This window comes from Phasianus colchicus, chromosome Z (assembly GCF_987193195.1).
Source record: "Phasianus colchicus chromosome Z, bPhaCol1.hap1.1, whole genome shotgun sequence".
Lineage (NCBI taxonomy): Eukaryota > Metazoa > Chordata > Aves > Galliformes > Phasianidae > Phasianus > Phasianus colchicus.
In genome coordinates, this window is record NC_143476.1 from 62856916 (window position 1) to 62884375 (window position 27460).

The 27460-nt window shown below is 34.0% G+C and overlaps 1 protein-coding gene across 6 annotated transcripts in view; it reads left to right on the forward strand.

The window, feature by feature from the left end:
- Positions 1-27460, forward strand: part of PTPRD (protein tyrosine phosphatase receptor type D) — a 353935-nt gene that overhangs the window by 184775 nt on the left and 141700 nt on the right. For 5 of the 6 annotated variants that reach the window (XM_090132658.1, XM_090132659.1, XM_090132660.1 and 2 more), the window contains exons 5-6: positions 21801-21989; positions 25803-25913. In XM_090132658.1, coding sequence (XP_089988784.1) covers positions 21801-21989; positions 25803-25913 — 300 coding nt within the window. Of the gene's footprint in view, positions 1-21800; positions 21990-24005; positions 24024-25802; positions 25914-27460 lie in introns of all 6 variants that reach the window. The other variant, XM_090132663.1, reaches the window with a different exon arrangement.

Here is a 27460-nt window from a genome sequence, read left to right on the forward strand (position 1 = left end):
GAAAATATTTTACTTTATATTTCTGATTAAAAAAAAAAAAAAAAAAAAAAAAAAAAAAACTCCAAGTTTATATTATTATTTCTTAATTTTAATCTGTTGGCATGGTACCTTGACAGAAAACTTCTACAAGAATGAGCAGTGAGGTCTGTGAAGTAAAGTTTACTGATGACAAATAAATGTAGCTTGAACAACTTTGGTCATAAACACCAAATAGGTTTGTAGCTTAAGGTAGAGATTGATAAATGGAATATGCTAAATAAAATCCTGAATAGGACAAATTGCTCAATATCTTTAGGCTATCTGTGAAACAGAAAATTTAAAGATTCATAACTTTATGCATTAGCCTGTGGAGACAATTTCATTTCTGAAATGCTTCAAGAGCGTTTGAGTATAATGGGCTTGGTACTGCCTGCCTTGGATGTACCCTGTAGAGAGCACTCAGCCCATTCAGCTTGAACTCCATTTTATCTAGCTCTTACCCATTAATTTTCTCCTGACCTTGGGCATAAAAAATATGCACTTTTTATGCTCTGTTCTTTGTGTGGACAAAGAGGAATAGCATTACCCATCGATCACCATTATGAACAATACAGCTTAAAACAAACACAGGTCACATACAGATATGTTAAGAGAAGATTTGTATTGATTTCACTACAGTGCTGAGTTAAAAGGAAAAAGCCTACCATAGAAATGGTGAAAAGAGATTTGAAAAATAACAGTTGCTCTGAAGTGAACTGAAGAACTTTCCCTTATGTTTATTATTGGTAAAATAAAGTAGTGTAATTTGTTTCTTTTATTAATAAAATCTACCTCTTCTTAATGTATTTATAGCCATACCTTAGATTTTGCAGCATACTATAGACATAGTATCCATTTATTTAACTGTTTCATTCTTTCCTGTTGAAAGCTTTTGTTGTTGTTGTTAAAATGTTATTCTGATTCTATCAATTAATTTGTGTTTAGTTCTAGAACTGAAATATTTAAACCATACTTTTAGCTGCAGTCACTTCTATTTGTTTTGTAACTCAAATTAACTAGCAGAATGCTGCTTTTCAGTACAACAAAATTGTATGTCTTGTTAGAATACGTGACACAGAAGTGCTAACTTGAATGTATTATGGTCCTGCACAATAATATCCTTATAGACAAATATAAACTCATTTTTTAAAAATTATTTGTCCACCTACAACTCATCTAAGTTAACTTCATTACAGATTCACATTCTGCTGCTGTATGTAGTGAAGTTTCTAGGAGAATTTTCACTTGAAATCATATTGACTAAATGAATAAGGCAGGAAAGAACTTTCCTGCACTGTCCCAGAGTAAATACAAACTGGAAAAAGAAAAAAAAGAAAAAAGAAAAGAGGAAACTTAGGACCTATTGTTCTGAAACAGTCTTAGTAGGAGCAAACACAAAAGTCCTTATCTACTTGGAGTTGGAGTTGGAACAGTTTGTGATAAGACCTTAATGGACTTTTCGCTTAAGTGAGAACCTGGATAATGCAAAAGAGTTGTTCCATCACTGCCTTCCTTTGCAAGAACTCCAAGTAGACTGTTGACATCTCTAATACATTTTCCTACTTAAAACTCTGAGAAGATCTAAAGTTGACCAGGCCATCCCTCACTTCATAGGATTTGCACCTTTTTGCAGTTTCTGACTTGGGGCTCTGTGTTACTGATAAAGAGGTAGAGAGGCATAAAAGATCCATTAATAACGTGGATCCTGTGAAAACTAGAAGATATGAAAAAGACTCCTACTTTTCAACTGCTGATCTGCTGACCAGGGGGACTGCCAGATCTGAGATGTTCCTGCTGCTGTACTTTCACTGTTAAGAGAGTTTACATGTGAGAAACTCATCAGTTAAACTAATTTGTTAGTGAAATTTTAGCTTTCCAATTGAGTTTTCTTACTACCATGTTTTCTCCCACAGGAAAAGGTATAATCATGCTTAGGAAATTAGCAGGAAAAAAAAATCCAAGTTAGATTTCATTGCTGGTCAAAAAAATTATGTATGTTTCCTTTCATATTCAGTTACTTTAGAAGTAATCACATGAGTCTTAATTCGTGATGGTATGCTAAAAATTTATGATGAAACTCGAGTGAATGTTACTAAGCAATTGTACTAGTTCAGTAGCCAGGTAAGTGATGATTTCCTTCCATTAATTTGAAAACAAGCACTAAAATATTTATTAAGCTGCAGGTAGCATCAATTACTGTGGAGAAATACAGCATGGTTTTGTTTTTGTATTTGTTTTGTTTTTGTTAGCCTGTTTTGTCATGGGCAAAGAAGTTCTCGTAAAGTACTATGTGCCAGGATTACTGGGATAACTGTGAAAGAAGCATTATGCATGACAACCATTTCTTAAAGAAAGCCAAAGAGATCGTAGTTTTAATAGATTAGGAATCTTTATTAAAATATTTCGGTATGACCTATGGATTAACCCCCAGAAAATCCAGGGATAAATCTGGCAGGTGGTCTTCATCAGATTGTTTTGTTTCCTTAAACCATTCCATGCTATTCTACTTATTTACTATGACTAAGCACCTGTGAATGAGAATGAAATTTTATTATACTTGACTTCTAATTTTTGAGATATCTTTTGTGGTGTCTTTCACTAGTATTTTTCACATGCTTAGAGTAAATACAGTTGTTGATTATATATTAAGTGCAATATTCCATATTCATAGAATTATAGTTTCACAAATATTGGAAAAGACCTCCAAGATGGTCAACTATCCACATACTACCAATATTTCCCCACTAAACCATTTCCCTTAGTAACACATCTACATGTTTCTTAAACACCTCCAGTGAAGGTTTACTCAACCACCTACATGAGCAGGCTGTTCCAGCACCTGACCACTCTTTCAGAGAAGAAATTCTGTCTAATATCCAACCTGAACCTCCTCTGGTACAACTTGAAGCCATCCTCTCTAGTTTTATCTCCAGTTATGCAGGAGAAGAGCCCAACCCCAACCCTGACACAAAAACTTTTCTGACAGTTGTAGAGAGGAATATAATCTCCTTTAAGCCTTCTCTTATCCAGAATACACAATCCCAGTTCCCTTAGCTGTTCCTCATAAAACTGGTGACAAATCACCAGCTTCATCGCTGTTCTCTGGACATGTTTCAGGGTTTCAGTGTCTTTCTTGACATTCAGTGAGGGGACGAAAACTGATCACAGTACTCAAGATGTGGCCTCACCAGGGCTCAGTGCAGAGGAGTGATTACTTCCCTGCTCCTTCTGGATTTTGATACAAGCCAGGATGTCATTGGCCTTCTCGGACACCTGGGCTCACTGCTGGTTTTTGTTCTGCAGAGCACTGCCAATACCAAGTCCATTTCTTCTGTACAGTCTTCCAGCCTGTGCACCAAGGCTGTAGCATTGCCTGGGGTTGTTGTGGCAGGACTCAGCGCTTGGTCTTGTTGAACTTCTTCTCATTGTCTTCAGTCTTTTGATACAACCTATTCAAATCCCTCTATCATCTACAGACTTACTGAGGGTGCACTCAGTGCCTTCATCCAGGTCAACAGTAAAGATATTAAGGAGCGTAGACTCCATTACTGATCCCTGGAGATGACATCTTGTGACTAGCATTGTATCTTTGTAAAATGACTTTAGACAATAATACACATTTCCAGGTGGAGAGACTAAGAAAATTAATCTCTAAGATTTTACAATGAGTCAGATACTGATTCAAAGACATATCAGACTAGCTTAAATGCCTTGTCTTCTTTCAAGTGTCTGTTCAGACTTCTCACCTAGGACCTGATCTTGCATTCATTTTCAAACAGATCTTATGAGGACTTTAATAAAAACTCTGCTTCAATAAAGATACATGTCCATCTCCTATACACCTAGAGACAAATTACAAAACTAATACTCTGTCACAGAAGTATTGATGGAATCTGACTGAACTGGCAGGGTGAGAGAAAAACACTTCCCTAGATTGTTTGATAACTACCTTTTTTTTTTTTTTTTTTTTTTTTTCCTAAATAGAATGTGTACTAGCTTAGTTTAGCTGGTAGTCCACTATCAGTTTTTATGCTTCACTTACTCTGTCTAGCCTTTCCAGAGGTCTGTTTCTTGGAATTCAAGTCAACTTTTTTGAAAGAGCATAGAACCACAAGATATGACGTTGCATTTCACAGGTTCATTCACACTTTCCTCCAGTTACTGCTGAATGTTTCTATTGTAGCTAGAACCTTAATGGCAAAGGAATTAAGATAGTAACTTCTATGCAAACTCTCTTAGTTATGTTCAATAAACTTAAAAATAAAATTGCTTAATCCACATTTTGTCAATAACATATTTTAAGAAAAAATAAAATAAAAATCTGTTATGACCTACTACCTGATCAGTGGTGTCCTTATGTTTGCAGTTGCTTTCCCTTTTTTTTTTTTTTTTTTTTTTTTTTTAAGTATCTATAGTCTGAATTTCAGGGAGTACAATAACAGCTAATTTATGTGTCTACATTTGACAAGTTCCCAATAACTTGCAAATAAACGTTCATCTCTTGTCTGTTCTGACTGACAGCCCAGAAATAGCCTTTTAAATTGTGTCAGATTCTCATATCTCTGTTTGAAAGGTAAACTTAAATAGTTTTCATAGCAATGTGAATGAAGTCTTGAATCTAATGAATCAGCTGTTTGGGTCATTCTACTAAGCTTTTGTCTAAGGAAGTGCGTGACTTTATTTCTGAACACTAATAGCTGACTGAAAAATGTTGCAGATGTCCATTTACTTTGGGGCATTTGATAGCTCAAAGTAATTTATTTACCAAAAAAAAAGAGCTATTCTCACTATTTTCTTATTATATATTTAGTCATTATTCTGCCTTTTCTCCACTGTGGAATGAATGAAAATGTTCCATTGTCACAAACAGCAGTAAGGTTTTCTAAAAACGTACAAAGTAGTGGATTCAAAAACCCTGAGGAGAAGAATATGATTTCATCAGCTGTCATATATTTATTCATTATCTCAATCAAGAAATATTATAGTTGTATTACAATAGCTTTCTATGTTTCCAGTAAAGATTGAATCACTAACATGCCTTACACTCTACATGCTCATAAAATGACACTCTACTTGCAAGAAAGACTTTACAATAGAACAGACAAAAGCTACTAGAGAAAATGTGTCTATTATCTACCAATCTAAAATACTCACTGCGCATAAACATTCTGTCCCATGGCCCAGAAAGTATATCATCAGAATTGATGTAATAAGTTGTTTCTTGCTTCTACCCATTACTGAGTTGATCCTGTTGTTATTGGAATACTAATAACAGAAAGCCAAAATAATACCAACAACTGAACATAAAAGTAAGTAAATCCAGAAACTGAGAAATTAAATTCATAATGAACTTTAAACATGTGTATAAATGTAAATATACTTTGTGACCTGATGATTTTTGATTTAGCTGAAAATCCGTTGGCCCTTTCTTTTCTGCTAGAAAATCTGTACTTTTTTTCACTATTACTTTTATTAAATATTTGAAGATCATAATGCATATAAAGATTTTATATATATATGTATGTATATTAAAGTTGGTTTTTTTTTCAGATCACCCATGGTTAAAAAGGAATCCTGCTGCATTCCTGCTGTATATTTTCAGAGCATCTTCTACTTTAATATGTTATTTTCAGAATCTACAAAGCAAATATCTTTCACGCACTCAGTACAAAATGCAATCGAGTAGTACAAAATCTCACACGTGAAAATTAGTTTGTTAAAATTTTTATGTGAATATGTAATTAAGCATAGGGTCAATCTGGGCATAGATAGAGCTTTTATGTGTTTTACACTGTGAATAACAAAATACTTTATTTTCATTGCAGTTGACAAGGCATTCTGATTTAATTGTAGTCTTTCATTTGAAACATTCATTTTCTCTGTATTTTATCTTTCACTGTAGCCAGTGAGCCTGAGAATATCTCATGATCTCTTAAAGGAGTTGATTGTAAAATACAGTATACAGTTAGATTTCATAGCATTTTCAAGCTTAAAAATTAGGATGAACTATTTTGAGTGCTGATATCAGCTTGAACCATGGTAAGTTTGAAATCAGAATGTGCTTGAAAGTAATCATACACTGAAATGCATTGATTCTGGGCAAATTCACAAAGCCGTATAAAGAATCTATAGAGAAAGAATGATATCAATAATTGGAGATGAAAATAAGTTTCTAGTAAATATATGATCAAAGAGGTTAAATTTGCTGAATTATGACTGTAAAATCTGTGCAGTCTGATCATTGCACAGAAGTTGTCAACAATTTCAATATATTTGAAAAATTCTGATATTATAATACTGGAGATATATTTCCTATTTAGTTTTACATTGTACGGCATAATGTATAAAAGGAACTAGTCCACTAGTAAAATTACAATTGCTTTCAAAGTCTGCATAACTTAGGATTTTTTTGCTTTGTCTTGGTTTAGTTTGCTTCCAGAAGATGTAGAAACACAGCCTTGGTGTTTGGTAGAGAGCCTTTCTTGGAATATGTTTTATTTTACTCATTGTGTGGAGAGAAAAAAAATTATATTGACATAAATCACAACAAGACTTTCAGTATTAAAGCTGAAAACCTGACCTTTAGAGGCCTTAGATCTTCAATTCATAAAATATTTAAAGAAATACCTTCTAAAGCAAGAATGCTATTCTGGAGAATATAGAAATGTGTTAAGCAAAAAAAATTGATCTGGTTAAGCATTTTACAGTTAGTCTGTAAAATCCATATCCTTCACCAATAGAAGTGTCTTTCTTTCACCTGGCAGGAATGCAAATAGTGGTTAGTCTAGACAGACCGCAGCATAAATGTTCCTCACTTCAGTGATGAGTTGAAATTGGGTACAACAAACTGAATTTCTGTTATAAATTCTTCTGGGAATCAGCTGGAATTGTTACCCCTAGAATATCCATGTCACAAAGCTTGTAGTAAACTTGACAGTGTGAGCTCCTGAAACACATTTTCTGAAATATCTAGGAAATGAAAGTCCTATTGATGACATTTCCTGATTTTAACGTGGTGTCCAACAGAGTTAATTAGCAAGAACAGTTGATGATTTTAAGAAGATGAACAACATGAATCTTGAATCTCACAGGAAGCACGACAAATTTGAGTGTTTACTTCTCAATTGCAATGATTTATAGGTTGGCTTCTGTATCTTGGTAGAAAGTGAGATGCTTCAGCTCTGATTCCCTTGCTGTTTTGAATAAGAGGAATTACTGCAGGTACTGATTTCATGATTTGAGAGAAAAAACCTGGATAGAACACATTTATTTCATGATTATTAACAATAATTAAAGAGAGAACATGTTTGTTTGTTTGATTGTTTGTTTGTTTTCAATTTTGATAGACTAGTTTACTATGAAAATGAGCTGCAGAACTATTTGCTAGATTCTGAATGCATTTTGCTGTACAAGAACTGATACAAATTCTATATTTGTTCAACAGAATTTAATCAACCAAATTTTTAAACATCTCAGGCTTGGTTCATTATCAGCTATTTGTTTATTAAATTAGTAATTGCTTATAGATGTTTCTAGATGTCTTTAAAACAGTCCTGTAGCAGCCTACAGTACTCCTTGCAAATTCTATAGGATTCTATAGTTTTATTTAGACATCTCCTTATGTTCATTTCTGAGTTTTAAATTCACAAAGAATAGTCTGTGCTGAAATATATCCAAGCAACTTTTTTTCTATATTTTATGATGTTTTACATTTCCCCCAAGATGTAATACTAATATGGAGTGAACATGAGGCAAATTAAGAAATAATTATAGAAATCCTAGAATGAGACTTAAGAATTTTAAAATTCTGTGTCTATATTATCATCATTTACACCAAAATGAAGTCTGTCTGCTTAATATTTGGTATACATTAGTACAAATAAGTAGAACCCAGCTATTGCTCTTCATGTTTTATTACTTCCTAGAGTTTCTTTAAAAAAAGTAGGGAAAAAAAAAAAAAAAAAAAAAAAACCAAACACAGTAAAGTACATTTGTACTCAATTTGGGAAGCATGAAATGACTTGATATCTGTGAAATGATTATGCTTATATTACATTCAGTTCAGAAAAACTTGTTTTTCAGTTTTAAATGCCTCATGTATCCTCACACATTTAAATTTTTGAGTTTGCATGCAGATGTCATCATTAGGGTAGTTTGAGTTTGAGCACAAGTATCTTGCATGCATAGTCATATTGCAGATGTTGCGTTATTATTACTCTTTACTCAGAGTGCATGTTTCTAATTCTTCTAACATTTCTATTCACAATATTTTACTGTCTACTTTACAGCAAGTTTGCACACTATTATCTATTTTTCCTGACATATAGTAAGAGAATTTATATGCCTCACACATAATGCACATGAAGAACACTTTACAGAAAGGCTTTTGGTTCTAATAACCAAATTTAGTATTCACTGCTGTAAATAGGGAGTTTGGCTGACATTTATAGTCACACCATAACTGAGAGAGCTGTCATCATGGCAATGAAAGGGTTCAGTCCTCAAAAGAACTTCATAATCCTCAGTAAAATTGTCGTGAATCTCCTGTTCCCCTGATACTAGGCACAGACAGTACACATGCTCTTAGTAAGCCCTTCTCTGCACTACGCTATTAAAAGGTATGTACTAGCATCATATACTTGAATGGAAAGTGTACTGCCCTGGCATGGTAGCCTTTAGAAGCTAAAAAACTTTGGAGCCACCAGAGGTCTAGTCTGATAATTAAAGTTGAAAGCAGCAGCAAGTTCAAGATAAATGTTTATAGACCAACAGAAGAGGGATAATGAGTTTATTTTGCAGCTGACACAAAATAATATTTAAAATTCCCATTTTTGCTTTTGGGAGATTGACAAGTGTTTGTAACTCTCCAGAGAGACAGTTCTGAACAGAAGACTAAACACTGACTGAAAGGCTCCACTGCTGAAAGCAAATTGCGGGAAAAGGAAGAAAGAAAAAATACTCTAAAAGGTAGTTATCTCCAGAGTAAAAATATCAGGAAGACCAAAGCATAAAACTCAGATAAATATCTTCTAAGAATCTTATAGAAGAAAGCTTCTGTCATAAAAATGAGTGGTTGCACTACTGTGGAGAAAATTCTTGAAGGATAAAACAGAAACTTATGGTAATAAATTTATGCACAGGTGGAACAACAGAAATCACTTAGAATACTAAGAGCATAGTAAAATAAAATCAATATAAAATGAACATTTTAGTTCTAACTGAATTATTATTAGTAGTACAGGCTTTTTTTCAATTTATAGAGCATTAAAGTTTCTTAATGTGTTTTTAGGAACAACTGCAGTGCTGTTTTCATGTGTTAAAATTATTATTATTCTAGGCTTTATAACATTTATTCTTTTGATGCAGTCCTGTAACTCCTACTATATTAGCATTGTATGTACACCATGAGAAGAATAGAAGCACTGTGTGTATTACTGTAAAAATTATTAAACTAACACCTCATTCTGACTGAGAAAGTTTATTTTTGTTTATTTTTCCAAAAATTTCAGCTGTGAACTTTCAAGCTTATTACCTCTCAGTAACAAAGATAGCCCAACTAATATATAGCTGCTGAAGTGAATAGCTAATCACCCCATTTCGCTAATGATAAAGCCGACAGATACTTTAGTATGTGCTAGAAGCTCAGCGCCATTTGTCTAGGTGTACTATTGTGAGGTATAAAAAAAAAAAAAGTTACTAATAATTGATGATAAAATCTCATGACACTTCTTTACATATGTGCATGTTAGTGAGTCCTCAATGCCTAAGTATCAACTCGAAAATTTCTTTTGATTCTTTCCTGTTGGTCTTCTAGTAACTAGTTTTCAGTTATGCTTGAATAAAACAGCTACTTGTCTAGGCCTTAAGAATTGATCTTTACACATTACTGCTTTTCCACATGGGGGGTTATGAAGCAGCAATGCGTAGTTTAAATGCCAACAAAAGTGGCTTCAGAGCTGTGGAATGTCTGCTGAAGGAATTGAGGGCACAGGTCATCTTCTCTTCTCTGCTCCCTGTAGTAGGCAAGGACACTGAAAGAAACAGAGGGATCCAATCTATAAGAACTTGGCTTCACAGCTGGTGACACTATCAGAAACTTGGATTTTTTTTTTTTTTTTTTTTTTTTTTTTTTTTTTTTTTGACAACAAATGGCATGCATAGCATCAGGCTTATAGACACTAGGTGGCTTCTAACTCTCTCAAAGGGGGAAGAAGGTCCTTGGGGAAAGACTAGCAGGGACTGCAAAGGAAAAAACTGAAAATATTGACAAATGATTTTCTCTTGCTCTGTAAAATGATAGGGATTTTTAAACTCAAAATTCAATAGAATGTTTTCCTCAAAGCTCTTAATGGTGCTCTTTCACGGTAGCTTTTTTGTGGTTTCCGACTGCAAAAAAAGATGTTAAGGTGGGTCTCTGTGGATAAGGAAGTTTATGGTCTTGTTCATTACAGGCCCATGATCAGTTACTGTAATAATATTTAGGCACAGCTGTTTCGTACTAAAGGTTAAAAATCATTGTCCTCAATAAAAATTTAATGCATCAGCTTAAATAGCTCAGACAGATTATTATTATTTTTTTCCCCTGGGAGTGCAGTATGTAGAGCAAAGATGCATTCATACACACAAGATTTATCTATATACCTTTATATTATGTAAGTAAAATACTTTATGTAAGATATTTTCTTCTTGTGTTGAATGAGCAACAGATTACTCAAAATTCAAATCCAATTGTCACTGCTTTTTAAAATCACCACGTCTATTACTTTTGTAGCTAGTACTCAAAACAGATTGTGTTATAGTCCTTTTTCAAAGCAGTACACTTTAATAGATTCAGTTAATGAAATTAATAAAATAAGAGCCAAAGGATGCACACATTGATTTTTTTAAGTCTTCCCAAAGTACAATAAAATGCTAAAATGATGATATGTAGTCATAGGATTTATTGCTGTATATTTATTTAGCTGCAGAAATTATTTCTCTGATAGTTTAACATGTGATACGTCTTCCATTACTTCAAAAGGTTGTATACATGCCTTCCTCTGTATGGATGCCTCTCCTCTTCATGCCTCCTCATCCTGCAGGAAAATTAGTTTCAATCCTGTTCTGTAAAAGGAATGAGTTTTGTATTTTATTTTAAAAAGGGATGACAGCTGTTATTGCTAATAAATCAAAAGAGAAACAGTTCCATTGCTGAAATGAGACACAGCCCTAATACTCTCAGTCAAGTGTTTGTGTTGCCTCTATGGAATAGTGTCACTCACTGACAGATTCTCATCTTTGTATTTAGGCATCATGTTTTCTTCCTCTTCACCTCCTTCATACAACTTACCATGTGTCAAGCATGTCCACATGGATTTGGCACAGTTTTCCTTGTGCTTACACTGATTTTTTATTTAATTAACACACATAATGCTAAGCTAAGCTTAGGTGTTTAAGAGCGGGAACTGGCTCTCTACACCTCCTTTACTTCACCTATGTAGATGAAAATTGGTGATAAAATTATGTTGAAAGATAACTATATTGAAAGAAAAGCTTACTTATACTCTACTTTAAATTGATGTAATATTAAGCAAACATTCACAAAAGACATCTTGGTGATATTTGTCAAGCATGATTTGGAGATGCTCACTCTAACTGTAGATTTTAATAACTATAATTTTACATTGCCATTCACAAATCATGTTATTGTCTTTTTTAGAGTTAACACTGAACTTGGCAAATCTCATGCCAAGTCAAAAGGAAATTCATGTGCACACTTTCCCTTTCTTCTGAGCCTATCATCTCCTGTTAGCAGAGCCTTTCTTCATACTCAGAAAGATGAGAAGTGAGGCATAAGGCACACCCACAGCCTCCACAGATAGGTCATCAGGGAAGGACTTCACCATCCACCCACAAAAGAAGTTCTTTTCAGTCTCCCACTGAAAATTTGTGTAGGTTCTGTACTAAATATAGAAAAACTGTGAGTAGCTTGAACAAGCACCATTTATTTATTTATTTATTTATTTATTCATTCATTCATTCATTCATTCATTCATTTATTCATTTATTTATTTATTTTTATGCCCAGTAATAGATTTTAAGGGATATCCTCTTCAAATAACTCTTCAGTGCTCATGGTCTGTTCTAAAGATATATCTCTTTTTTTCTCATCCTTTTCAACAGTAATAACACTTTTATTGTTTGTTGCTCATGTTTGCTCTTTATTGAAATACTGATGTAACATCCAAATTGACACACCTGTCTGGGTACACTGGTGTGTTATACACCACAATAAAATTTGGAAAGAATAGTCTCCAGCTTGAATTGTATACTGTTTAATTCACAGACAAACTGTTCTGTTTACTGACCACAGGATCTTGCAAATCCTGAAGGATAAAATTCCTTCAGCATTATTCCTTCTTTCTTTTTTTCTAAAGGACCAAACTTCAGGCATTCTGGGACACCTTTCTCTCCACTTACAAAAATCCTTCTTTTTCTAAATGTTATCTCTGAAATTAATCTAGAAATGTAGGAAATAAAATCATAGAATGGAACCGTAGAATATTCCAAGAATATCCAAGAATATCCACGCAGCACCACCTGAATTTCAAACCCTGAGAGAATTGTCCAAATGCTTCTTGAACTCCAGCAGCTTAGTGCTGTGATTGCTGCTCTGGTGTAGCCTATTCCAGTATGGAGAAGAACATTTTCCTGATATCCAGCCGTGAACCCTGACAAACCTTCATGCTCTGATGTCCTTCTTATGTTGTGTGCCCTGAACAGCACAAAGTGCTCAAGGGGAGGCAAACCAGACAAATGCAGATTAGGACAATCCCTCCCCTTTAATAGCTACCTGTAGCTATTAAATAATAGCTGGGATTGATGCAGTGTGGTGTACAGTTGGCCCTTTTGGCTGCCAGGACAGACTGCTAATTCATGCTCAACTTGCCATCAGCCTGAACCACCATATCACTTTCTGTGGATATGCTTTCTAGCTTTATGTTCCATAGTCAGTACATATATCCAGGAATACCCCATCTGGGATGTAGAATCTAGCACTTCCCTTGTTAAACTCCATGTGGTTGGTGACTGCCCAGGCCTTCCATTTGTCAATATCTCTCTGTAAGTCCTCTCTATCCTCAAGATACAAACAACTCCTCTTATTTAGTATCACTTGCAAACTTACTGTGTATTCAAGTCTTTCATGTAGGTCATTTGTAAAAACACTGAAGAGAATTCGATCCCTGGTGAAGCCATACTAGTAGTTGGCTACCAGTAATGAAATCCCATTTACTATAAATCTTCGAGCCAATCAGACAGTTATTTACTCATTGTATTACTTGTTTGTCTAGCTGTGCACTGGACATTTTGTCCAGGAAGATACTGGACAGAAAGGTATTGTAAAAAATACTATTTAAATTTTTCCTGAGACCCAGAGAGATTATTGCTTTTATAATATACAGTATTATTTGTATATTTATTATTTCTTAATAAAATATGCATTATTTTTAAGATATATATAGTATATACGTCTGTACTATAATATATAGTATTATTTATATAGCACAGAAATATGTAGTATTACAATATTATTCTCATATGAAAACAGCTCTAAGCACAGATGATGGTTTCTCCTAGAAGTTCCATTGTGAGGTCCCTAAATCTTACAGCTGCGAAATTAGTGCAGTTAGTATCATTTATACTTGCCAGCTTCAGATGTGGAGCATGTAGACTGCATTAAAAATCATTAAGTAAAATTACAGTATAGAAGAAACAACATATCTGTAAGCTATGTAAAATCAGTAGCAAAAATGGCTATGGCTTAAGTCATCTGACTGTCTGAAGCAGCATAATTCTTTTAGGTTTTACACATCTAGTGCAAATGGGAGGAAGAAAGGAGAACGGAGAAAGATAGTATCACCCCCTGATCTGACAATTCCTTTCCCAGAACATGCACTTTAACTCTCTCATCCTTTTTAGTGAAGCAAGCAAAAGATGCGTGTGTCCTATTCTCAATTCAGATTGATATGTAATGTCTTTATTTTGATGATTTATTGTTTTATACTTAAGAATGAGTATGAAACAATTGTTAGTAAAAGCGTAATGTATTTATTGGTATCAATATTTAACACAGAATATTAATTATATAAAAAAGAAGGGAAAAAAAAAAAGATTAAAAAAATGATGTATGTATTTTGAATCAATTCATAGATATCGGCTACTAACATTGGAAGTGAGCTTTAGAGTGCATAGGAACCTGATATTAGTTAACTGCATCATAAAATGTAGTTTGAAAAATTAATGCTTAAGGCATAGTCTGCCATCACAGTATTTGTTGTTCTTTTCATTTTATTTTTAAAATGGAGGAAAAAGATTCACAGATAATATGTCCTAGGCAGGGCAATCATGTTTTCTCAATCCTCATTCTTGGCAAACCCTAGTCCAGCCCCAATTTAGTGTAATCTAAATCCTAACCCTGTCTGGAAACTAGACGTCAAATTAGGAATTATAATCATGAAAATTCCTATCATTCTCTTTTGCAGCGCTCTTGCCTTTTATTTATCAGTGCAAGATGTATTGTTTCATTTCATTCTTGTGACATTTGCATATGTAAATAAATGGGAGGTTGTATTTCTTCAGAGATTTAATGTTTCTTTTCCTAAGTATGGACACTGTGCGCTTAAACCTCTTCACATTCTCCGCCTTTGTTTCACTACCATAATCCTGACTGAATCCTCTCCTTATGCTAGAGAACGGGCATTTGGCATTCTTCAATTCCCTGCATTTTTTTAGGACACAACCTTTTTTATTTCACTTTCCAGATATCCAGATAGCTCAGCCACAGACAGATTTGGTCATATGATATTCAGATGATGTATTGTTCTGTAAGCTGTGACAATGCCCCAGTGCAAATGTGAGAATAACTCCTTTTTTAAGCTCTTTTATTTTGTTTTGTTTTGTTTTAACGAGTGATGATTCTTTGAGTGTTGGTTCTAGGCTGTTGGTATTTCATTATTAAAGAAGACTTGTTCCCATCAGTGGGACAGGTCACTTTGGGAAAATGTTTGCTATTAACACCTTAAATTTTGCAGACTTTGAGAACTGATAAAAGAGGGTACAAATACTTCTTCCATTTTCATATCCTTATGAAGATATCTGATTTCAGTGTACTTATTTGTTAAAATGGAGAACTTATTTTCCTTAAGGCTAAATTCTAGTAACAATGAATGTTAAGTGACTTAATTCAATGTGAAAATCCTGGTTCAATATTCATATAAATGATAATTCAGGCTCTATGTTTTGTTAGATAGACATTACTTCTCAGTTTGCTGAGTGACTGCTTTGACCTACTGAACTTTTTTTTTTTTTTTTTTTTTTCCATCAAAAGTTGTTTGTGGATCTTAATGATGAAGAATATTTTAAAATGTATTTTTAAATGGAAGTTTTTTAATGGGATAGTATGGGCAGCTAGTAGCTCATTGTTAGTGAGTTTCTGATCATCTTATTAGTGTCTTGTTCCTTTTCCTGCACAGTATAATTGCTTCAAATGTAACATAAATCAAAACTGTTGTCTATTTATATTATTGCAGTGCAGTCATTACCTGATTTTACTGATTTAGAGCAGTACTATGTAAAAGTAGCTGTCTACAACAGCTTTGAAAAAAGAACGCTTGGAGAAGTAGTAGTTCTAGATTCATAATTTTTGTTTCAGCAAAATTTATTTTGTAAAATATTTCACTAAGAATGTTTAGTAATTGACATTTTTCTTATTTATTATATCTTTTCAATCCAACTTAGTCTTTTATGTATACTAATAAATTTGTTTTTATTTTTTAATTTATTCATTTGCATAGTTCTTTAGTAATAGTAGAAAGTACCAACTCTGCTGCAAAATGTTTATTTCAGTCCCTCCTCCATTCTATTTGATTTTACTGTTTTCAGACCCACTTTCAGTTAAGTTGTAGGAAGAATGATTTTGAATAATATGGTCGTGATGTCAAAACAGAGCAAATTATATGCTGCTGCCATCTGGAATAGTGAATATAAAAGCTTTATTTACACTGTTCTTTGAAATAATAAACTTTATTGCAGCAGTTTATCTTCAGTATCTATAGCGTATTCTGGGAATACTCCATGTGTACCTTTTTAATTCTACGAGCTATAGAATGACAAAAATTTGCCAGTGGCAAAGCCATCATTGAATCTTGAAATAGATTTTTTTCTTCCTGAATAGAATGGAGAATAACCTTCCATTTCCACAAAAAGAATAATTGGTTCACATGGGGCCATGTTTCTTTTTATGAGACACAATGAAATAATTTAAGTATATATCTTAGTAAGGCAAATTACACAGATTAAACTGCAGGTTAATTCCAGGTCAGTCTATAGTGCAAACAGCTAATGTGGAAGAAAATACTCAACGTTTATGTTTCATATTGGCTATCCAGTCTTGGAATTTGCTGCTTCTACCTCTATACAACATAATCCACATCTAATGTCAACAAACTGTGTTTTGGGTACTTCACTTTTGCACTTAATATCAATAACATAGTAATTTTGTTTTAATGTTCTATATATGAGAAATTTATTATTTCTTTCTTGTTAAATCACGATGTTGATTGTTAAAAAGGCAAGAAAGCTTCAAATCATCATCTCTTAAGAGTTCATACAATAACCAGTCTTTGAAATTGCCTATGATGTTGTTCAGATCAAATATTTGGGAGCAAATAACTTTTGAAGAGCTCTTTTGGAAGTGATACTAGCATAGGACTTAAGGTATTTTCTTAATATCAGTAATGGAACTCAGTGTTTAATTGGGACTCACGCTGTTACAGCATCTAACAAATTCAAAGAGTGTACTCTATTTCTAAATCTTTGTGTCTGTCATCCTAACCAAAATGTCTGTTATATGTACTATTCACTAACCACAAGGACAGAAAAATCTGCCCTTTAATGGCCTCTCAAACTGACAGTACCAAATGGCTTTGAGAAGGTCAAGTCTGATTTAAATTGTTGGTGCATTGAAAGCTAGTTCACTAGTACTGAACATTAATATGAAACATTGGTAAATAGTGTAATTTAGAGCTCAGGCAGCATGTTAATAAGCAGCAAAAAAAAAAAAAAAATCTTTTCACCTTGTCTACCTTATGTATATAGGCCTACTAATGTACCAAAAATTTTTAATGGTTATTTTTCTCCTACAGAAAGTTAGAGGCAGTTCCTTAATAAACACTGCTCGGATCTGTTGCACAATGTGTTTGATGAGTTGTCAAACTTGCTATCATCAAAATGTGAAGACAGTTTTGTCTTTACAAATCACTAGTACTCTTAGAGACAAAAAATAAAAAATAATAAATAAATAAATAAATAAATAACATCTTAAAAACTAAATCCTCTGTGATCAGCACTCAAATTAGAAATATCATTATTTTCTCAGTCCATTTTATGTTGAATGTATGGTTTTATTGCCAAATACTAAAAACCAGATTGGACACAACTGTCAAAAATATAACAGTTACGGCTATTTGAGTCCACTATATTGTGATGTTTCTCATGAAAATTCAATGAAGAACACTTATTCAAAGAGATCCTATGCATACAGGGAATGGATAGAATTTAATTACCCTTATTAAAAGTAAGAAAATAAAGCTCTTTACTACTCCATCCTATTTGTATTCAGGATAGATTAGCTGTGTTGTACACTTGCAAATCCACAGAAGGCATTTCAGAGCTTTCGATTTCAGCCAAGGAAATGAAAGATCATTACAACCTATTTACATAGTTGTCCTAATTCTCAAGTCAAATATTGTTACTTTCAAACTAAAGGCTTCATGTTTGTAAGCAGATTTGAATCTCAGCTGTCTTTGGGCAGAGATCCTATAGCTAGTAAAGAGTTTAACAATTTAAGTAAGCTTATACAATCATAGAATCATAGAATTGCTGAGATTGGAAAAGACTCTCAAAATCATCAAGTCCAACCTCAACCTTACCATACTACCTTAACTCTAAACAACCCACCACTAAATCATGTCCTTGAGCACCACATCCAAACAGATTTTGGTTTTCAGGGATGATGACTCAGCCACCTCCTCAGAGAACCTACAGGGTGCTTAACAACCCTTTCTGTAAACAAGTTTTTCCTGATGTCTAGCCAAAACCTGGTGCAACTTGAGGCCATTTCCCCTTGCCCTGTCACTGTCACCAGTGAGAAGAGACCAACTTAGCACCTGCTGTAATCACCATTTAGGTATTTGAAGAGAGCAATAAGGTCTTCCCTCAGCATCCTCTTCCTCAGACAAAACAGCTCCAGATCCTTCAGTCACTCCTTGTAAGGCATATTCTCCAATCCCTTCACAAGCTTTGTTGTCCTTCTTTGCATCTGCTCCAACACCTCAGTGTCTTTTCTGAATTGAGGTTCCCAATGCTGAACACAGTATTCAAGGTGGGGCCTCACCAGTGCCAAGTACAGGCATAGGATGACTTCCCTAGACCTGCTCACCATAGCATTCCTGATACAAGCCAAGATGCCATTGGCCTTCTTGGCCACCTGGGCACACTCCTGGCTCATATTCAGCTGACTGTCCATCAGTACACCAAGGTCCTTTTCCATCAAGCAGCTTTCCAGCCACTCCTTCCTAAGCCTGTAATGTTGTCTAGGGCTGTTGTGACCCAAATGCAGGACTCAACACTTGGCTCTATTGAAACTCATACAGTTTATGTTCGCCCATTGATGCAGTCTATCCCTCTGTAGTGGCTTTCTCCCCTCCAGCAGATCAACACTCCCTCCCAGATTGGTGTCAACTATGAACTGAGTGCACTCAGTCTTCCCATCAAGAAATGAAGATATTAAACAGCAGTGGCCCCTGTACCGAGCCCTGGGGGACACCACTTGTGACTGGCCACCAACTGGGTTTAACTCCCTTGACCACAAGTCTTTGGACACAGCCATCCAGCCAGTGTTTCACCCAGCAGAGTGCATGCCCATCCAACCCATGCACAGCCAGCTTCTCCATGAGGATGTTGTGGGGGACAGTGTCAAAGGCTTTACTGAAGTCCAGGTAGACCACACTGACACCTTTACTGCTCGGAACTGTTGCACAATGTGTTTGATGAGTTGTCAAACTTGCTATCATCAAAATGTGAAGACAGTTTTGTCTTTACAAATCACTAGTACTCTTAGAGACAAAAAAATAAAAGTAAAAATAAATAAATAAATAAATAAATAAATAACATCTTAAAAACTAAATCCTCTGTGATCAGCACTCAAATTAGAAATATCATTATTTTCTCAGTCCATTTTATGTTGAATGTATGGTTTTATTGCCAAATACTAAAAACCAGATTGGACACAACTGTCAAAAATATAACAGTTACGGCTATTTGAGTCCACTATATTGTGATGTTTCTCATGAAAATTCAATGAAGAACACTTATTCAAAGAGATCCACTAAGTGGGTCACCTTGTCATAGAATGGTATCAAGTTTGTCAAGCAGAAGCATGAAACCATGCTGACTGGACCTGATCTCCTGGTTGACCTTGAATTGATCTGTGATAGCACTTGAGGTTATCCAGTCCATAACCTTCCCTGGCAGTGATGTGAGATTGATAGGTCTGTAGCTACCAGGATCATCTTTCCAGCCCTTTTTGATGTCACATTTGCCTTGTACCTTTTGATAATTTTAGTACTGGGAGATCCCCAGTTAGGGGAATGAAGGATGATTGAGAGTGGCTTGGCAACCACATCTGCCAACTCCCTCAAATTTCAGGGTGCAGTCCATCTGGCTCCATGAACTTGTGTCCAGCTTTTGAAGCAGATCCAAAACCATTACCTCATGGATTTTGCTGGCCCTATTCTGTTCCCCATACCTATCTTCCAGCAAAAGTGGCTGCATGCCCAGGGAACAACTAATCTTCTTATTAAAGACTAAGGCAAAGAAGGCATTAAGTACCACAGCCTTATCCTGATCCTTGGTCACTGTGTTCCCCTCTGTGTCCAATGTATTTATATAAATATTTGTGGGAGAATTGTTTTTTACTAGACTATGGCAGTTTCCATATTAATTTGTGTTGAAAGCAGTTAAAGAACCTGTGTGTGACATCAAACCTCAGGGACCACAAAGATTGTAGAATATACTTGCTTCCTATACATTTCTTCAGAAAAGAGTCTACACTTTCATAAAACTGTTTAAAAAATTACAGATTCCATGCAGGGAATTGACATGGTACAGTTTCTCTAAGTTAATTTTATCCCTTAATCAATTGTAGGTCAATGGACACCATTCAAGACATTAAATAAGATATGCGGTTTAGAGTTAGTACTGATCCTCATTCCTTGATTTTTATTTATTTATTTATTTTTTTAAGCCTGTCCTCTTTAAACTGAAATGATAACAATTATTTTGCAATAAACATATATTTGCATATTGAATGGTAGAAAAGATGACGATGATGCAAATAAAATAAATTACTTTACTTATTCTAACCTAATTTCCAAAGGATAGTCTGATTCCACTGTGTTTCCAGTATTACATGCTAGGGCTTATCATCTTGAAGAGTTTAATTGCTCTTGTTCAGTTTTTCTTAATATTTCACTATTGATTGGCTAAGAATTTAGGATCATGTTTGAGTGCTTTGACTGAAACAATTCTATCCATTTATGATCATTATGTTTCCTGTCGGTTTAACTTTATTATTTATATAGTTCCAATATTTAGAGTTTCTCAGCCTTATGAAATCTTTCAATGCATTAATCCTCTAGTATTTGTCCATAGCAGTAAAATGACATCCATCTCACATCTACATAACTTAAGAAAGAGGTCATTAAAAGTTAAGACCAACAGAACATAAGTAATTACTTTAAAAGTATGGAGTTTGTAATCGTTAATATGGTATTATGTTTTAGATTTGGGATCAGAATAATATTGATAATACACTAATGTTTTAGATGTTGTTAATTAGTGCTTGCTGAAAATTCATGGTATTTTCAGTTTCTTATGCTGCTATGCCAGTGAACAGGCTGGGGAGGTACAAGGAGCTGGGAGGATAGCCGGAACAGCTGGACCTAATTAAAAAAATAAAGCTGAGGAGTACTAAGGGGACTGACAGTACTCAGAGGCTGGCAGGACATTGGTCAGCAAGAAAAACTTTGTATTCTATCATTATTATTATTTCTCTTCCTTCTCTACCCTATTAAGTTGTCTTAATATCAACAAATGAGTTTTGCCTTTTTTTTTTTTTTTTTTTTTTTTTCTTTTATTCTTTCCCTGTCTCACTCTGTAGAGGAGTGAACAAACTGTAGCGCAGTGCTTAGTTGCCTGCCAGGTTAAACTACAACAAGCACAAGAGCTAATCTGGGTCTTCTAAAACCCCAGCCAAATCCCACACTGATTTTTCACACTTGCTTATGTATTTGTCTTATATAAAAAAGATTTTGTTGTTGTTGCTCATAAGCATGCTAGTTCAATATTTCAGATAAAATGATAAGGATTCTCATAATCAGAGGAATGTTAGTGCTAGAAAGTAACATTGTGGACATCTGGTTTATGAACTGCATACAGGATCTAAGGCAATTACATATACTTTATGGGTATAATGTAGCCATTAATTTACGAACTTTCTACTCTGCATCCACATTTTGATCGCTGTAAGTTAAAAAATATATATATTGCCTGAGTTGTTTTTGTTCTTCATCAATTTCTTGCAGTCAGGGGAAGGTTACACAATAGCTAGGCTGGTGATGGGACTGACTTGAGTTCCTACATAGCTAATGTGAAATCCTTTACATTATACATTATTTTTGCAGAGGACCAAATTCCCCGTGGTTTCCCCACCATTGATATGGGTCCCCAGCTGAAGGTGGTCGAACGAACTCGTACAGCTACCATGTTATGTGCAGCCAGTGGCAACCCTGATCCTGAAATAACTTGGTTCAAAGATTTCTTACCTGTTGACACAAGCAACAACAATGGCCGCATCAAGCAATTACGATCAGGTAGGGTCTTGTTACTGTTTCCACTAATGTGAAGAGTTGTTCTCTCTCACCTTTTCTTTCTTTTCTTTCTCTTCCTTATTATTTTACTTTTTTTATAGGTAATAATTTATCTTCCTCTTCTCTTTTCTATGTTATTGAGTGTGTTGTCCATGTCTGTGATGTTGTCATAGCCTTTTCTAGAGTCTATCTCTGTGTTTTGCAGCTTCTGTTTACTCCACATTGCTCACTGCTGTGACTGTACTTTTTGATAATTTTTTTCTTTACTGCTTTTTGCAGTACTTGATGGATCCATTTTCTCCTCTTTCTTTCTTCTTTCCTTTTTCTGTTTTTTTTTTAATAAATTTATTTCAACATTGGACTTCATTCAGAAATTGCAAGGAGTACCAATGGTTATATTCATCAAAATCAAAACCTGCATTAGACACTTCAATTAAAATGTAAAATGTGTTTTGTACTGTCTTTTCCACATTTGAATCCACCAAAGATTAGCCAGTTTGAACACATCTTCCTTCCTCTCAGAAATACATTAAACACAGTACTTTTTCCCATGCACAACTATGCCTTACAAGAAAACCTAATTAAAAAAAAAAAACAAAAAAAACAAAAAAAAAAAAAACCGGGTAACTTATGGAATGAAGGTTTTTTACTGGCTGAGCGTTTTTCCTACACATTTAGCCACAGTAGTGTGCGCCCACACTGAAGTTTTATGAATCCGACATTTTCTGGATCTACAGAAGTCTGCTTTTGGTGTAGAATCCAGCTTATGCTGCTCTCTCTCTTTGCCCCTTTCACCCCCCCCAGCAGTCCTTTCACTCTTCTCCCACCCTAGTTTATTATTTTGTTCTCTTTAAATTAAAAAAAAAATAATAATAATCTTCTAAATTTCTAAAGTTTAAAGCTTATCCCTAAATAATATAATTGGGATATATTGAGCTTTTTTCTTTGGCAGTTGTAGTCGATATCATTGTAGAATCTAAGTTGTTTAATCACATGTCTTCCCAGAATTCTCAGCTTTTGACCTGTCCTGTGATGTTAAACCGTCTTGTTAACTGACTCTTTGCTTGTTGTCAGCAGAACTGTGTAAAGTAGCCTTCTGTTAATGTAAATTAAGAATTATTTTTTCACATGTGACATAGATGATTTAGTATATAAAGTTTTAACTGAAAACTTTGTACCAAATTATAAGGAATATAATAATATTTTTATGCTGTCTTTCTTCTCTCCGTATTTAAATCTCCAGAATCTATTGGTAAGTGCTTAGTTCTGAAGCGCACTTCACCCCCACTAATTTCCATATTCAGAATATTATGATTATGATTATGATTATGATTATGATTATGATTATATTATGATTACTATTATTATTCTTAAAATGCATGGCATGCATTTTACTAACAGTCAGTGTAGTCACCAGATCCCTATAGTGGCGCACACGCACACCTCCACAGAAATGTTGTCTTATCAGTTATAGAAACACCTAGAAGAACCAGTACACATGTATCACATAGCTGTAGAACAGTAAATGCCATAATACAACCTAAATTAAAGTGTTTGTTTTGAGATAATCTTCAGTGTGTCCTCTCTTTTTATATATATATAGATTTTATATATATATATATATATTTAAATAGAATATCCAAGGTTTTCCTAAACTATGTCATAAGTACAGTATTGTAAATTTTACTTTAAGTATTTGAGGCATATTCAATATATTTCTAACCCTATTTAACCAAACAGCTAAGAACTCATAGGCTACTTTGAGAATGACAATGAAACCCATTGTAGTCTTCACCCTTTGTGGTATGATGCAACTTGCTTTTATAACCTGATAGTAGTATCTAATATGCTTTAGTAGTATCTAATACTGTTTTAACAGTATAGTAATTCAAGTTTCTCTTAAGACCTTATTTAATTCTGTAAATCTAATTTGATTCTTCTTCCAAAGCCCTAGCCTCCTTCTTCTCGTACTAATGCTTCTTCTTTCTAATCTTATTTGCATTCATATTATCCACCCAGGTGGTACACCAATAAGAGGTAAGAGTGCTGAACTAACGTTCACAGAATGATCTTACTCATTCTTTCTGTCCTTTCATCCGTCTCATCTTTGTCCTGTTTTTTTTTTTTTTTTTCCTTTAAAGGAAAAAAAAAAAAAAAAAAACACAGAAATGCTCATCATCTTTTTTTTTTTCTTTTTTTTTTTTTTCTCCTTTGTCCTGTTTGGTTATGATCAGTGACTCTCATATTGTGAACTTTCTTTCTGAACACTCCCTTATCCTTTCCCTTTTTTGTTTGATCATTAAATAAATAAGTAAATAAATCTCTATATAATTTGATTTGTGATATGCTTCAAAGAAAGCATATCCAGGTCTTCTGGCCATAGCCCAGTCACAGCGTTCCATTTGTCCCTCTCTTTTTTTTTTTTTGTTTTTTTTTTTGTTTTTTCTTCTTCTTCTTCTTCTTTTTCTTCTTCTTCTTTTTCTTCTTCCTTTTTTTTTTTTCTTGTTTTTCCTTCTTTTTTTTTTTTTTTTTTTTTTTGTCCAACTGGAGCAAAAAAGATCATTTTTTTTCTTCCTTAGCTGTTCTTGTCCTGGACCAAAGCCAAGGTGGTCTGGAGAACAGTAGCAGACATGCAGAAGACAACATGGACTATCTTCTTTTTGTCTTATCTTTCATACAAGGTTTTTCTTTTTGTTCTTCAATTCTTTTTTTTTTTTCTTTTAACTTAATAAAGTTGAAAATGATGTGTCTCCCTCTATAAGAATTAAGAAACGTTTTTTTTTTTCCTCTTTATTGTGTTTTTTTTTTTTTTTTTTTTTTTTTTGTCGTTGTTTTCTTTTTCTTGGAGTTATCTCATCTCTGGATTTTTGGATCTTCTAATCTACAGGCTTTGGAAATGAAAGGTTAATGATTTATTCTTGGTGGTATGTGGTATTGTTTGGATTTTGATACTCTAGCAAAAGTATTTACTTCTTTTGTAATTCTTGTTTTGTATTTTTTTTCTTGGGTTTTGTGACACCACACTGCTAATCCCACTTGTGGATTTTAATGGGTGTCTTGGGAGGGGCCCTTCTATGGTCCTCAGCAGTGGTTGGTTGGATCTTCCTTGTTGGCACAGACCTTGCTTTTTAACTTTTTTGTCTTCTAATTCAATTGCTCTTTGTTTTTCAGCGAATGTACTTTAACATTGTAAATTGTGGAAAACTGTCTTTCTTTTCTTATCAATCTGCATGTCTTGAGGGAATTTTGTTTCTTTAAAATAATATTTTGATAATTATAACTTGACTAATGTGATTTCTTTTTTTTTCACTTTAAGCAGCCTTTTTGTTCTTGCTGCACATTTTTGGCTTTCTTCAGCAGAAGATTCTTGAAACCTGTCCTGCCTTTTTTATGACTACGACCTTTTGTGCTACTTTTGTTACTGGATTGGAACAATGCAATAAAAATCAAAACTCTACAATGACCCAACTATTTAATCTCCTTGTTTTATTTAAAAGCCATTCTTCCTTGAAGCAGTCTCACTCATCTTCATTTTAATGGTTTAGGAAAGAGTATTGTTTAGAGAGGGTGGTTTGGTTTTTTTGTTTTGTTTTGCTAAATGCCAGTTGTTTTCCTGTGCTAGCACTGATGATGTGAAAAAAATAATCTGTTTTTTTCATTGCATCATTTTCTGTCTGTGCACCTTAGCAAGAAAATGAACCGACGTTGAGTGGACCTTCGCATACAAGCGTTTCATATTGTAAAGCCGTGTACTGTTATAGATACAAAAAGCCTTTTCTGACCTTTTCTTTGGCAATGTATTTTATATTCATACAGGTGCCCTCCAAATTGAACTGAGTGAAGAATCTGACCAAGGCAAATATGAATGTGTTGCAACCAACAGTGCGGGTACACGCTATTCTGCCCCTGCCAATCTATATGTCAGAGGTAGGAATGACATAACCCTGGCATCCACTCTTCATTCAGGCTCAGGGCTAAGATACTTTCAGGATCTCTGCAGTTACCACTGTAATAATCACAATGCTATGGTAAATATGTCAGTTATAAAAAATAATTATAAAATTTAGAGGAAAGGGTTGTTTTGTTGTTGTTGTTGTTTTTAAAGCACTCTTGAGTCCAGTCTATCCTGTGGGTTAAGGTTTGTAAGTATATTTATATTTTTACATCTTTACTTCTATTTTTCTTGCAGTGAATTAGATTGTGCTTTGCATTTCTTTTCTTTTCTTGGTTTCGTTTTGTTTTTCTTTTCAAACTCCTGGGGTGACTGCGTGGTGTGCTACTAATCAGCTGAATGTAAGCCCAAGGCATTAAGGTATATGCCTACCTGACCTCTACTACTTAAATGCAAAGGAAAAGAGTCTAACTACAAACTATGTGCAGAGCACAACTGTACTTTCTTCTTTTCTATTTCTTCTTTATATATATGTATGCATATATATATATATATACACTTAAATCTATATATATTTAGTGTATGAGTAATGAGTAAAATGTAGTGCTTACTTTGCTAGTATTCAATTGGCTATACTTTTTTTAAAGAAATACTTGTCTGTATGACAGATGCACTTGATAAGGAAACCAATATATTCCTCCATGAAGTAGAACAAATGTTTAATTTTTGTAACATACAAAAAGATTCATTTGATTCAAATAGAAAGAAGTGCTTTCTTTTCGGCAGTATTTGAAACAGCTGGTTCATGTAGCTTTCTGTACAACAAAAGCCATTACATACATACATACATATGTATATATATATATATGTGTGTGTGTGTGTGTGTGTGTGTGTCTATTATATAAAGGGATGGGTGGGGGAAATAGGATTGAAAACGTAAACAGCTGTAAACTTTACTGTATGGTGGATGACCTTAGCAAAAATACCTAGCTTGATTTTGAAATTTTGTTAGAGCTGACTTTTAAATCAACTTGATATGTTTTTGTATGGTGTGACTCTTCTGGCCAATTGAAAAGAAAAAAAAAAGAAAAAAAAAAAAGAAAAAAAAAAAGATCAAAAGAGAAATATTTCATAGCTATATGATTCCTAGAAAGTTATTTGAATGTTTTTTTTTTTTCTCTTTTCCTTCAACATACTGACTTCTCTATACTGCATGAGGCATGTATACCTTTTTTTCCCAAAGGAAAATTTCAAAATAATGCTAGCTATTGTTTCTAACACATTGTAGCTGTGGAAAATGCTAACTTTTCAAGATGAGGTAGGAAGGTTTAATTAGAACAAGTAAAGATGTTCAAGTAGCAGTTGAAAGCCTTGATATGGCCTTTTTACTCTCTCTGTGTTTCCCTTGTTTTTCTCCTTTCCTCATTTCATTGTGTTCTGCATCAAACCCCCTACATCCCTCAGAGCTGCGAGAAGGTTGGTGTGTTTTTTACTTTTTACCCACCTTAAAAATATTAAATAAACCAATAACAAAGAATACAAATGAAATGAATGTAGCTGCATTGTGGCATTTTTTAAGTTA